Genomic DNA, 13,892 nt, shown 5'->3' with positions numbered 1-13,892 from the left:
TTGGTGTATGTGAATGTTTAGTATAATGATATATCTCCCACCAATATTTAAAACCATTTAACCAGCCAGGAACGGCTCCTGGCTGGTTAAATAGCACTTAACCGACTATCCAGCAATATTCAGCAGGAGATTGCCGGTTATCTCCTGCTGAATATTGCTGGTTAGGGCTTAGCGGATAACCAGTTATATCATGTGATATAACCACCTGTCCGCTAATATTCAGAGCATCGCCAGTTAATTAGGCCACCAAAATAGCAAGAATATCTTTGGCTGGTTTAAACTTAACCTGCCAGCACTGAATATCGGCTTGGCTAGTTAAATTTAAATGGCCAAGAAACACCCAGATATTCAATGCCGGTCACCAGAAATGGCCTGGCCTTGAATATCAGGACTGACTGCCAACTATGGGAGTTAGCCAGGCTCCTTCCCACGGTCTGAATATTAGGCCCATATGTGTCTAACCTGCCTGTTTTCGAAGGAGAAGGGCGCCCATCTTCCGAAACAAATCGGGAGATGGGCATCCTTCTCCTAAGGTCGCCCAAATCGGCATAATCGAAAGCCGATTTGGGGCGTCCTCAACTGCTTTCTGTTGTGGGGACGACCAAAGTTCAAGGGGGTGTGTTGGCAGTGTAAAGAAGGCGGGACGGGGGCATGGTTAACAGATGGGCGTCCTCAGCCGATAATGGAAAAAAGAAGGGCGTCCCTGACGAGCATTTGGCCGACTTTACTTGGTCCATTTGTTTTCACGACCAAGCATCAAAAAGGTGCCTGAACTGACCAGATGACCACCGGAGGGAATCGGGGATGACCTCCCCTGACTTCCCCAGTGGTCACTAACCACCTCCCACCCTGAAAAAAACAACTTCAAAAACTGTTGTCTTTTTTTTTTTAGAGTATGTTCTTTGCTATGCCTCCGTCCCTGCGACGTCAGTTGAAGACGTCCAAAATGTGGATGTTTCTGTGAGAAGGACATCCATGCCTTTGCTATGCCTCTGACACCCATTTTATTTATTTATTTGGATTTTGGATCACAAGTAGCAGCAGTGGGATTTGAACTGGCCACCTCTGGATTGCAAGACCAGTGCTCTAGCCAGTAGGCCACTCTGCCACTTCACTCCCTTGAAATTTGGCCATCCCTGTGGGGGGGAGGCAGTATGCAGGTCCCTGGGGGGGGAGGTATGTGTGTGCCAGTGGAGGCATAACGAGGGCGTGGACATCCTTCTTTCAAACATTTTGGACGTCCTCAACTGCCCCCCACAGGGATGGCCAAATTTCAAGGGAGTGGATAAGTGGCAGAGTGGCCTAGTGGTTAGAGCACTGGTCTTGTAATTTAGAGGTGGCTGGTTGAAATCCCATTGCTGCTACTTGTGATCCAAAATCCAAATAAATAAAGGGGGTGTTGAAGGCATAGCAGGCATGGATGTCCTTCTCACAAACATTCACATTTTGGAAGTCCAGGGAAGGATGGCCTCAACTGCCGTTGCAGGGAAGGAGGTCCTCAACTGCTGTTGCAGGGAAGGACGTCCTCAACTGCCGTCACTTCCTCTCCTTAGGAAGGAAATCGTGTGCAAATGAGCTAACAGCGAGCAGCTCATTTGCATGCAATTTCCTTCATGCATGCCTGTTCCTTTCCGGATTGGTAAGGGAAGTGCTTTTTCCATTCAGTTAGTGGGACTAGTGCACTACAAATGCTAGCTTCTCCCACAACCAAATGGCTTGGATTTGGTCATTTCTGAGATGGGCGTCCTCACTTTCCATTATCGCCGAAAACCGGGGATGACCATCTCTAACGTCAACCTAAATTTCATGATTTGGGCGTCCCCGACCGTATTATCGAAAGATGGACGTCCATCTTGTTTCGATAATACGGGTTGCCCCGCCCCTTTACAGGGCCGTCCTTAGAGATGGGCGCCCCCGTTCAATTATCCCCCTCCACGTGTGCATATATATGTGTCAATACCAATATTCGGCCTATGCACTGTTCTGCAAATAACTGCTTCATTTACCTAGTGAGAATTTGCAAGGGTGGTGTACACATTGGTGGGACATAGATGGGGGCTTCCACTTACACATGGAACTTACAGAATGCTGTAAATTATTTGTGTCTCTGCCACATTTAGGTGCCTGCACCTACACTAGCTCTTTCTGCCCAGATTCTATATATGGTGCTCAAATTTGGGTACCCACAAATTAATTAGCTAACAAGCCATTAGCTAGCAATAAATTTGTCAGCAATCGGATATTGCAGGCAATTGGCAGTAATTGAATTTTGCACGTGCATCTTGCTGTGTGCTATTCTATAACCCTGCGTGACTAAATCCCCTAGTGTGCAACTCAAAAGGGTCATGGCCAGGGGCAGGGTAGGGACATTCCAAAAAGTTGCATGCAAAGTTAGAGAATATCGCCATACCCATGCCCAGATGCCAAGAGTTGGCTTCCAGTATTTACACTAGGTTTCAACTGGTGTAAATACCGATGCCCAAATTTGTGCAAAGAAATGGGCTCTAATTACTCTTCTATAAAGAGTGCTGAGTTCAGACCACTCTTAATAAAATAGTGCCCCATGCCGATTTTTTTTAACTAAATCCAATCCTACTTGTGGATACTTCCAGAAATTGTATACATCTGCTTCTGCTTGTAAAACACTCTTACATATACTTCATACAAGTATGAGCTATACAGCAGGAACATATACTACTATTGTGCTCATTTTCAAAAGAGAAGGACGACCATCTTTCTACATTAATCAGAAGATGGGCGTCCTTCTCATAGGGTCGTCCAAATCGGTATAATCGAAAGCCGATTTTGGACGTCCCCAACTGCTTTCCGTTGCAGGGATGGCCAAAGTTTAAGGGGGCGTTTCAGAGGTGTAGTGAAGGTGGGACATGGGCGTGCCTAATACGAGGACGTCCTCGACCCATAATCGAAAGAAACAAGGACGTCCCTGATGAACACTTGGACGACTTTACCTGGTCGTGATTTTCTTATGACCAAGGCACAAAAAGGTGCCCAAAATGACCAGATGACCACCAGAGAGAATCGGGGATGACCTCCCCTTACTCCCCCAGTGGTCACTAACCCCCTCCCACCCTCAAAAAACATCTTTAAAAATATTGATTGCCAGCCTCTATGTGAGCCTCAGATGTCATGCTCATCTCCATCACAGCAGTTTTAGTGGGTGCAGTGCACTTCAGGCAGGCGGACCCAGACCCATCCCCCCACCTGTTACGTTTGTGGAAGAAACAGCGAGCCCTCCAAAACCCACCAGAAACCCACTGTACCCACATCTAGGTGCCCTCCTTCACCCATAAGGGCTATGGTAATGCTGTACAGTTGGGGGTAGGTGGGTTTAGGGGGACTCAGCACAGAAGGTAAAGGAGCTATGTACCTGGGAGCAATTTATGAAGTCCACTGCAGTGCCCCCTAGGGTGCCCGGTTGCTGTCCTGGCATGTCAGGGGGACCAGTACACTACAAATGTTGGCTTCTCCCACGACCAAATGGCTTGCATTTCATTGTTTCAGAGATGGACGTCCTTGGTTTCCATTATCGCCAAAAATCAGAAACGACCAAGTCTAAGGACGACCACATTTCAGGATTTGGGCGTCCCTGACCGTATTATCGAAACGAAAGCTGGACGTCCATCTTGTTTCGAAAATACCCGCCCCTAGATGGGGACGTTTTGCAAGGATGTCCAATTCGAAACTTGGACGTCCTGCCCCTTCACGTCTGTATACTCCCAGAAATTTCATAAGCACTTATAATAACACTGGTACATGCAAAAAAAGACCTATAAGCTTACCCCCAAAATATACATATTTTATTTTTGTTACAAGGAGCTTCCTGTGCGGGGAATCGAACTCGCTTCTTCAGGACTAAAGTCCACCACCCTAACCACTAGGCCACTCCTCCACTCTCATGTGCACTTTGGTGGATTACAAAAGTATTTCCATTTTGAAAACTATCCTGGGGATTTCTGCAATTACATTTGCACCTGCTCTTGGCAAACCCAAATGTCTCACGTTAATATGCTTGCATATTTTGTAATGTGCACTTGTCAAAGCTAACTGCTCCACACCCCCACATCAAGAGGGTAATTTTATGAAAGCTTTTTCAGAAGCTTAACCAAAATTGGGTGGCGTAGCAGGTGGGGGAAGAGAGGTTGGTGGTTGGGAGGCGAGGATAGTGGAGGGCAGACTTATACGGTCTGTGCCAGAGCCGGTGATGGGAGGCGGGACTGGTGGTTGGGAGGTGGGAAATACTGCTGGGCAGACTTGTACAGTCTGTGCCCTGAAAAAGGCAGGTACAAATCAAGGTAAGGTATACACATATGAGTTTATCTTGTTGGGCAGACTGGATGGACCATGCAGGTCTTTTTCTGCCGTCATCTACTATGTTACTGTATTATCTCACAGATCCTTTATAAATCCTCCTCCACTGACTTAACAAGTCAGATTCCCATCCATGAAATTTCCCCTCATGAAGCTGGTAAACGTGTACTCATTTAATTTACTGATCGAGTATGTTAGCTGCAGCAAAATCAGGATAGTCCAGGGGCACGGATAGATTAGAGGAAGGAAACTACATGCATAAATTAGATTTTCACATGTAGGTCAATACTCTGCAGCTGGATATATGGTTAAAAGTAAATGGATAAGTTATCCAGTGATCTTTAAGTGGATGTTCAGAAATATAACTGGTTAAGCATGGCATTTTGAAAATACTCAGTTAAAGTTAACACGTATTATTTTGACCAGACTTAACCAGTTCTGTATTAAACACGTAGGGCTCAATATTTAAAGTGATTTAACCAGGCAGGAGAGGCTTCTGCATGGTTAAAATATCTATATGTGGCTATTCAGAGGCATTGAATATCCCCTCTAATTACCTAAACCAGAGGTTCTCAACCCAGTCCATGGGACACATCTAGGCCGTCAGGTTTTCAGTATATCCACAATGAATATGCATGAGTTAATCTTGCATGTACTACTTCCATTCTATGCAAATATATCTCATGCATATTCATTGTGGGTATCCTGAAAACCTGATTGGCTAGATGTGTCCTGAGAACTGGGTTGAACTCCTGGCCTAAGCCAAAAGCAGCTATGTTGTGAGAAGTCCAGGGTTGAAATCAGGGCAGAGTCAGCACTTAAGTGACTATCAGGCTCATTTTCCAAAGAGAAAAACGTCCAAAAAGTGGCATAAGTCTGCATTTGGACATTTTTCTCACAAAAATGTCCAAATCAGTATTTTCAAAACCTATTTTTAGACATTTTTCTCAGAAGTCCGCCAGACGTGCATCCAAAGGGGAGTGCCAGGGGCGTGTTCAGGGCGGAACTTGGGTGTTCCTAAGACTTAGATGTGTTTCAGCCATAATTGAACAAAACAAAACCGTCCAGGACTAAGACTTAAAGACGTTTTGAGCTACACCTGTTTTTATTACAAATAAGGCACAAAAAGGTGCCCTAAATAACCAGATGACTACTGGAGGGAATCAGGGATGGCCTCCTCTTATTCCCCAGTGGTCATTAACCCTCTCCCACCCCCAAAAAATGTGATGAAAAACATTACTTACCAACCTCTATACCCCCCTCAGATGTTATACTCAGGTCCGTTAGAACAGCATGAAGGTCCCTGGAGTAGTCTAGTGGTGGGTGCAGTGCACTGAAGACAGGTGGACTCAAGCTCCTACCCCCCCCCCCTACCTGTTACACTTGTGGAGGAAACTGTGAACCCTCCAAAACTCACCAGAAACCCACTGTACCTTCATATAGGTGCCCCTTTCACCTGTAAGGGCTATTGGTAGTGGTGTACAGTTGGGGGTAGTGGGTTTTGGGTGGGTTTTGGAGGGCTCAGCACAAAAGGAAAGGGAGCAATTGTGAGATGTGTACCTGGGAGCAGTCTATGAAGTCCATTGCAGTGCCCCCTAGGGTGCTCTATTGCTGTCCTGGGATATCAGGGGGACCAGTCTACTAAAAATGTTGACTGCTCCTACATCCTAATGGCTTGATTTTGTGCGTTTTGCACTTGGACGTTTTGAGGGTGTTTTTTTTTTTTTTTTTTCGAAAATGGACCAAAAAACAAAACGTCCAAATCACAAAATACTGTTCGGAACAGTATTTTTGAAAACAAAAGATAGATGTTTTTCTTTTTTGAAAATGACCTTCTTTCCTATTCGGATTTTAGATGTTTTTTGCAAAACGTCCAAAGTCAGACTTAGACATGATATCAAAAATGCCCCTCCACATTCAGAAAACACAAACATGAGTCCACACTCTGCACAAAGTGAACAAGCAAAGTAAAAACAGTGGAGTTAATGAGAAAGGCAGGGTGTCCTTAATAAGCAATTCTTCAAACTGACTAGACACGGACTGTTTGCGCCAGAAGTCTACAAATAATAAAGATATAAATACATATAAAATATAAAACTAAATAAAACTACTAAATAAAACCCATAATTAGATAACATAAAATATGTACATATAAATATATATATATCAAAAAGATATGGCTGCAAACAAAAGATGTTAACCCACAAAATATCTACCATATTTGTAACAACAATGAAAAATTAATATCAGGATAGTGAAAGGATATTAATGTTCCGACAGAATCTATATGTACATTTTATGAAAGTCATCATTTATAGGTATTCTATTCGATCATTAATATATGGTAGATAATTTGCTTTTCTCGTCAGCTCCTCTGTCTTTGCTTTATTTATATTCAGTACTTAACCAGATAAGATAACTGGACAAATCAGGCTGCTGCTATTTTTGTCCGGTTTCACTCCTTTAGTTAAGGCTGAATATTGATCCTTAAGTGGATAAGGGCTGGTCATTTGCACAAACCAAGATATTCAATGCCAGTGCCTGGACATAGCCTGGCATTAAATATCCAGGCATTTAACCAGCCGTGGCTAAAAACTTGATGACCACTGCCAGCTGAATGTTTACAACAGAGTGTTGAATATTAGTGCTACTGGATTAATTACAATCGTGCCCTCACCACCCCTCTTTTGTTTTTACTATATTTCACTGGTTGAGAGGCTTAAACTAGACAATTTACCTAGTTAACTGCCAAAGTCAGGGCACTTCTTTCTCTTCCCTTGAGGTCTTGCTTCAGCTGTTCATGCTGCATACGTAGATTAGGGAGCTCCTTAGAGGGCTGCATTCACCTCTGAGATTTCTCTTCAGGTGTTCATACACCATTTGTCCTTTGGGTGTGCCAAAGTTCTGCTACAATCTAAGGGCCCTGTTTACTAAGGTGTGCTAGCATTTTTAGCGTTCTAAAAATTATCACATGCTAACCGTGTAGGTGCCCATAGGAATATTATGGGCATCTAAACAGCACACGCTAATGTCTCTTTACCTGTTTGCTCTGTATTCATAATTTGTGTGTATGTCACTGACATCTGTGTTCTTCGTGACGTACTGTAAATTCTCTAAAATATACAACTCAGAGCCAACCAGTTACAGTAAAATAGTTTTTTTATTCCATGTATCAATGTTCATGTTACACTTACAGCTTTCAATTCCTGACCTGAGATTTAGGTATAATGGTACTTCCCTTTCAGGCCAATCCAAACCCATGAGATTAAATAGAATCTTCTCCCAACTGTACGCTAAATAAAACCAGTGGGCATCTCTTCATGTGAATCTGAATAAACCCTCTCTCTAAGCTCCCCACCTGTGTCTCCTGAAAGACAGTGCTGTCTGCCGTTTATAGATAATCTGATTCTTTTCAGTACCTCTGTAATTAGTATTCCTCAATTACTACCACCACCCCTGTGGCCATTACCTTCCTCTTAATTGGTTCTCTGCCAAGACTCACTTTAAACTATATTTCCCAACATCCCTCTTGACTTCATTTTCTTCTAGCTTTACGATCCCCAGCCAACTTCTGTTCATTTTTCCTTTCTGCCTTAACTGGAGCCCCTTCTATGCCAGAGCAGCACCACTACCCCTCAAATTTTGCCACCCTAGACGGTGCCTAATCTGGCTAGTGGCAGGGCTGACCCTGAGACCACCCCTTCATTGATTGGACTTGTGCTAAAGAGGTGATCTATAATGTTCCTCCTGATACTTAAAAGGAAGGTATGTTGTGGCATCCACATATTCACGTTACTGTTTCTTTTAAACAGAATTCCAAAGAAGAATGAAGTTGATACCAAATGTATAAAGTTGCTGCTTATGTTGGAGGCAATGATCAGAAGCTTCTTCCTCTATAACATTAGCAAAATTTGCCCTTTCCTCTCTGAACATACCACCCAAACTCTCATCCACTCTCTCATTACCTCTCGCCTTGACTACTGCAACCTACTCCTCACTGGCCTCCCACTTAGCCATCTATCCCCGCTCCAGTCCGTTCAGAACTCTGCTGCACATCTTATCTTCCGCCTGGACCAATATACTCATATCACCCCTCTCCTCAAGTCACTTCACTGGCTTCCGATCAGGTACCGCATACAGTTCAAGCTTCTCCTAATAACCTACAAATGCACTCGATCTGCAGCCCCTCCTTACCGCTCTACCCTCATCTCCCCTTACGTTCTTACCCATAACCTCCGCTCTCAAGACAAATCCCGCCTTTCAATACCCTTTTCCACCACCGCCAACACCAGGCTCCGCCCTTTCTGTCTCGCCTCAACCCATGCTTGGAATAAACTCCCTGAGCCCATACGTCAGGCCCCCTCCCTGCTCATCTTCAAATCCTTGCTCAAAGCCCACCTTTTCAATGTCGCCTTCAGCTCCTAACCACTTTACCTCTATTCTGGAAATCTAGACTGCCCCAACTTGACATTTCGTCCTTTAGATTGTAAGCTCCTTTGAGCAGGGACTGTCCTTCTTTGTTAAACTGTACAGCGCTGCGTAACCCTAGTAATGCTCTAGAAATGTTTAGTAGTAGTAGTAGTTTTCATAGGTTTGGTTACTGCTCCCTTGTTCACATGCATGCATACTGTTGGTCACAACAGAAGTTGAGCTATGTTGGTGCCAGAGATGGGATAAAAACAGGAAAGTGCATGCGGAATTTCATTTTTAAAATCCCTGCACATATGTTCTTGCTCATATTTTGTACTCATGTGAGAACCTGGCACAAAACGGAAATTAAGGCGTGATATATAGAATCTCAAGGTAAATGAGTAATTTCAGACTTTGCCTGCCATCATCTACCATATTATCATCCCAAGCCTTCAGATAAGGACAGATTAAGTTTTGATTTTATCCCCATTGCATTCATGGACTTATTGTCAATGCATAAAGACAGTAAAACCAGAGTTTTCCTCATGAAATAGAGTTATCTGGTCTTCTTATCTATGAATGATTGTACTATCTAACTAAGAGATTTTACTCTCTCCTCTCTATATAGACTGACTGTTTATTATTTGAGGGAAGAATTCCTTCTAGACTTCTGCCAGTGCCTGAACTCCTTTATCAACCTCACGGATATCAGGATCCATGACACATCACTCGGATCAATATTCCTGGAGAAACTTTCCAAAGTACTGAGCATCTGTAAGCTGGAGACCCTTAGGTAATCAAGACCAAAAGAAAGGAGAAGGGCCAAAGTCAAGGTGCAAATGTGACGAGAAGTGAACCGGCTACAGTTGAGGGTCACTGAGACTGTTAAGGAACTAGGAGTTAAGGTGCTTGGTGTCTCATAGATAGTTCAAATCTAGCACAGAATATACCAAAGTCTGGTGTCTCTGAACTAGGTTAACAACCATCATTAGTGGGGTTGGGATTGAGTGTATCTGAGATCACTCAGGAACCAGGAGTAGAGGAGTCAGAGTTGGGTATTTCTGAGATAAGCCAGGGACCAACAACAGAGGGAATAGGTTAGGTGTCAGGGAGCTCAGGGACCAGCAGTAATGGAGTTTAGGTCAGAAGTCTCCAAAAAAAACCTCAGCATCCAGTTATCTTCTATGTTTTAAACTTCCTGGATGGCAAAATCATAACAGTCATATTGAGTTGGACAAAAGGTCCATCAAGCCCAGTATTCTATTTCCAGAAGTTGCAGTCCAAGTCACAAGTACCTGGCAGGTCCCTCAAATTGTGCCTAAGTGAAGGCCTATCTAAGGGAGTCTTTTACAAAAGTGCACTAGCATTTATAGCTCACGCTAAAAATCAGCCTGTGCTAAATGCTGAGATGCCCATAGGACTATAATGGGTGCTTCAGCGTTTAGCAGAGGCTGATTTGTAACGAGCTAAAAACGCTAGCGCACTTTTATAAAAGAGCCCCTAAATATCTTCCTTCTTCTTTCCAGATTCTCAGGAAATGGTCTTACCAAAGGGTGCATCAAATCTCTGATCTCATTTCTCCGTGCCAACCCTGTCCTGAAGGAATTTTATCTGGGAAGAAATGGTCTAGGAGATGATGGAGTTATCCAGCTTCTGATGCTTCTTCCACAGATGTGCTGTAGGCTCCAGGAACTCAGGTCTGTCTCTGTTTCTTATTCCTTCTTTCTTCAAATGGTGAGTAACTTTATTAATGATGTTTTCATTTACCTGCAATTCATGGTTGTCTCAAAGGAAACAAGTCAAGTGATCTATGCTTAAAAATAGAAGCCATAAAAATCACAAGCGTGCCAGTTTTAATCCCTGCCTTTGTCACTAACTCGAGATTCTGACCGCAGGAGTTAGCCCCGCGGTCAGTGCTAAGCCCAGATATTCAATGTTGAGCTGTTTCCAGTAACGAGCATTGACTATCTGGTTTATTTTTTGGCTGGTTTGAAGATAACCGGCTACGTCAATATTCAGATAGCGGGTTATCTTCAAACTGGCCAAAGATATACTAGGTTTTCAATCGGCTAAATATGGCTGCTAAACCAGCTTTAAAAATCAGTGAATATCTGGTTATATGGCCGATATAACTGCCTATCTGCTAGCCGCTAACCAAGAATATTCAGTGAGGGAGAGCTGGTTATTCCCTACTGAATATCGGTGGATAGCCGGTTAAGCGCTATTTAACTGGTCAGCAGCTGTTATGGCCAGTTAAATAGTGCTGAATATCGGGCGACCTGTGACCTCGGATAAAATTCTGATGTGATCATACCCAGAAAGTCTCTGGGCATTCACTTAGTCTCCAGGTTTTTGATCCAAAGTTTGGGTCTCTGGAGAGTTCCCAGGTTCTCTAGGTTCAGGACATTGACAGAAAACAAGTGGGAAAAGCATACAGAGCATGGCTTATGATATTATTTCTAACCCACATGTCTCTCTGTGTGTATTTCTGTTGTGTGCAATGCATGTGTTGTATTTGTAGAGTAGCTGGAGGTGGTGGTGCAGTTTTTCAGGGGGAGTATTTTTGGGAAATCAAGGCATCCACAGGATGGTTAAATGTGGCAGATAAAGACACATTGATTTTGAAAATGGGTCAAATTGAACCTGGGGTTCTAGAGAAGTCCCCCACAAATATGGCCCAATGCATTTCTATGGAATAAGGTGTTTCAGCTTCTGTAAGAGAAACAGAGTGAGATGTAGCAGTTAGAAAACAGAACAAGGCAGTTCAAAAGGTGGAATTTCATACTTTTCTAAATCCCCAAACTACCCTTGCCCCCTCCTTGCAACAGTCCCTACACTCTCAATCTGCCCTCACATAACTGCCATACATCCATGCAAATTATTCTATCCCCAGAACTACCCCTTGCAGCAGTCCCATCACTCCTAAATTAGGAGCGTAAATTATGCTCATAAATTAAGAGCATAAATTTTAAGAGCATAACAGGGGTGGAAGAGAAATGACCCCCCCCCCCCTCCAAAAAATACCCCAGTACATTTCTGTGGGAGAAGCAGTTCCAACAGCTACAGTATACACACAGTAATTCACTTTAACATAGTGATTAAGGAATTGTACCTTTCAAGCGGCCTTCCCTTCTCATCTCATTAATGAGACACAAAACACACACACACATACCAACACACAAACACATATGGACAGACACACAAATATATACACAAACACCTACTAATACCTGTCCCCCTCCCCCCAACAGCACACACACACACACACGCATTTATATGAAGAGGGGTTAGAAAGAATTCTGTGAGCTATGCTTTGCATGCTTTCTTCACTTGTTATGAGTTAAGGTGAATACTTTTTTTCTTAATGTTTGTATGCTTATTGTATGTTTTTGTAAGCATGCTTGGTAATTTTTGATAGTCAAGTTATAAATATATGATAATAAATGGAATTAAATGAAAGGAAAAAAAATGAAAATAGTGCGTCAGTGTTTGAATAGGTCTTGGGAGACAAAGAGGCCTCCTTCCTGCATCAGCATGGTAATTCAAATCTCTTTCTCTTTCCTTCCTGCTCAAAGTAAGCTGAGTTATAGCCTGTAAAAGGTTTCCCAAAGTGTCTTTTTAGGTACATTTGTAAATGCAAAATGCCTATTGTGGATGATCGATTTGTCTGTCTATCTGTCCATCACTATTGCCCATTGTTTCTGTGAAATCTGCCAGTGATTTGCTGCATCAGAAGTAAATGTCTCCCTTCCTGTTAGTGCATGAGTAGGGATTTGCTCACACACTAACAGGAAAGGTGACGTTACAAAAAAAAAAAAAAACACAGGGGCTAGACTCCCCGATTCCTATGCCCACCCTGCAAAATTTCTGTGGTGATCTAGTGGGACCTAGATCCTCTGACCCTCCAGCCTACAAAAATGTTCTTGTGGCCAAAGGGACTCTAGACTCCCACCCCCACCATACAAACATTCCTAGGTGGCTCAGTTGGCCTAGGATCCCCTGGCACCCACCTCCCAGACCCCCTTGCCCTTCTTCCTCCTCCCAAGGATATCTGGTTTATGACATCCCAGATCCTGTCATCCAAGACTGGAGGTCCTCTATATAGCTGAGCCCCCAGACCAATAACACTTATCTGATTCAGGGAGATATCTTTCTCCTTTCCTTCATCTTGAAAAATGGTGGCACATGACCCTTAGCATTGCATCAGGACTCACATCTAGGGGGTCAGTCTATGGAATAAGGCATTGGTACATGGGCCAGGATTAAGGAGAATGACTCCCTTGATCTTTCATGTAAACCCTTGACTGAACAAGCACTTTTATTAAACCTATACATGCTGTTAAAGAGGTGTAAAAGCTGACAGGGAACGTTTTCCCCATGCATGAATATTCCCTTTGTGCAATGGTGAATGCACATGTAGATCTTTGCCGCTCCCAAGCAATGCCCCCTTGAAATCTCTACAAAGTGTGGATCTCAATGTGTAATCTCTGCTGCTCCCCAGTATCTCTCCACACTCGTCCTTCCCTACACCCCTTCCCGTGCACTCCGCTCCATGGATAAATCCTTCTTATCTGTTCCCTTCTCCACTACTGCCAACTCCAGACTTCGCGCCTTCTGTCTCGCTGCACCCTACGCCTGGAATAAACTTCCTGAGCCCCTACGTCTTGCCCCATCCTTGGCCACCTTTAAATCTAGACTGAAAACCCACCTCTTTAACATTGCTTTTGACTCGTAACCACTTGTAACCACTCGCCTCCACCTACCCTCCTCTCTTCCTTCCCGTTCACAATAATTGATTTGATTTGCTTACTTTATTTATTTTTTGTCTATTAGATTGTAAGCTCTTTGAGCAGGGACTGTCTTTCTTCTATGTTTGTACAGCGCTGCGTATGCCTTGTAGCGCTATAGAAATGCTAAATAGTAGTAGTAGTAAATAGTGGCTTTCTGAAATTGTTTTTTACATCTGTATGCAATATACATGTGTAAGTGCAGGTATTTCCACGTGGAAATTGCGAGTAAGGCTTCTGAAATGACCATCATATTTTCCCTGGCGAGTAAATGCTGGAGGAAAAGAATGCCATTGAAAATGTTGTGTACTTCTTGCAGGACACCTTTCCAAGCTTGTTTTCTGCTGCTGCTTATAAAGAGAAGTA

General features: G+C 43.4%; 1 protein-coding gene across 3 annotated transcripts in view; it reads left to right on the top strand.

Moving 5' to 3' along the window:
- The window catches only part of LOC115466823 (NACHT, LRR and PYD domains-containing protein 3-like), a 124,423-nt gene that overhangs the window by 69,366 nt on the left and 41,165 nt on the right, over window positions 1-13,892 (top strand). For all 3 annotated transcript variants that reach the window (XM_030198366.1, XM_030198367.1, XM_030198368.1), the window contains 2 exons: window positions 9,368-9,532; window positions 10,266-10,436. In XM_030198366.1, coding sequence (XP_030054226.1) covers window positions 9,368-9,532; window positions 10,266-10,436 — 336 coding nt within the window. The remainder of the gene's footprint in view (window positions 1-9,367; window positions 9,533-10,265; window positions 10,437-13,892) is intronic.

The sequence above is a fragment of the Microcaecilia unicolor genome, chromosome 3 (genome assembly GCF_901765095.1).
Source record: "Microcaecilia unicolor chromosome 3, aMicUni1.1, whole genome shotgun sequence".
In the NCBI taxonomy this organism is placed as follows: Eukaryota; Metazoa; Chordata; class Amphibia; order Gymnophiona; family Siphonopidae; genus Microcaecilia; species Microcaecilia unicolor.
This window is presented reverse-complemented; position numbering and strand designations above follow the sequence as displayed.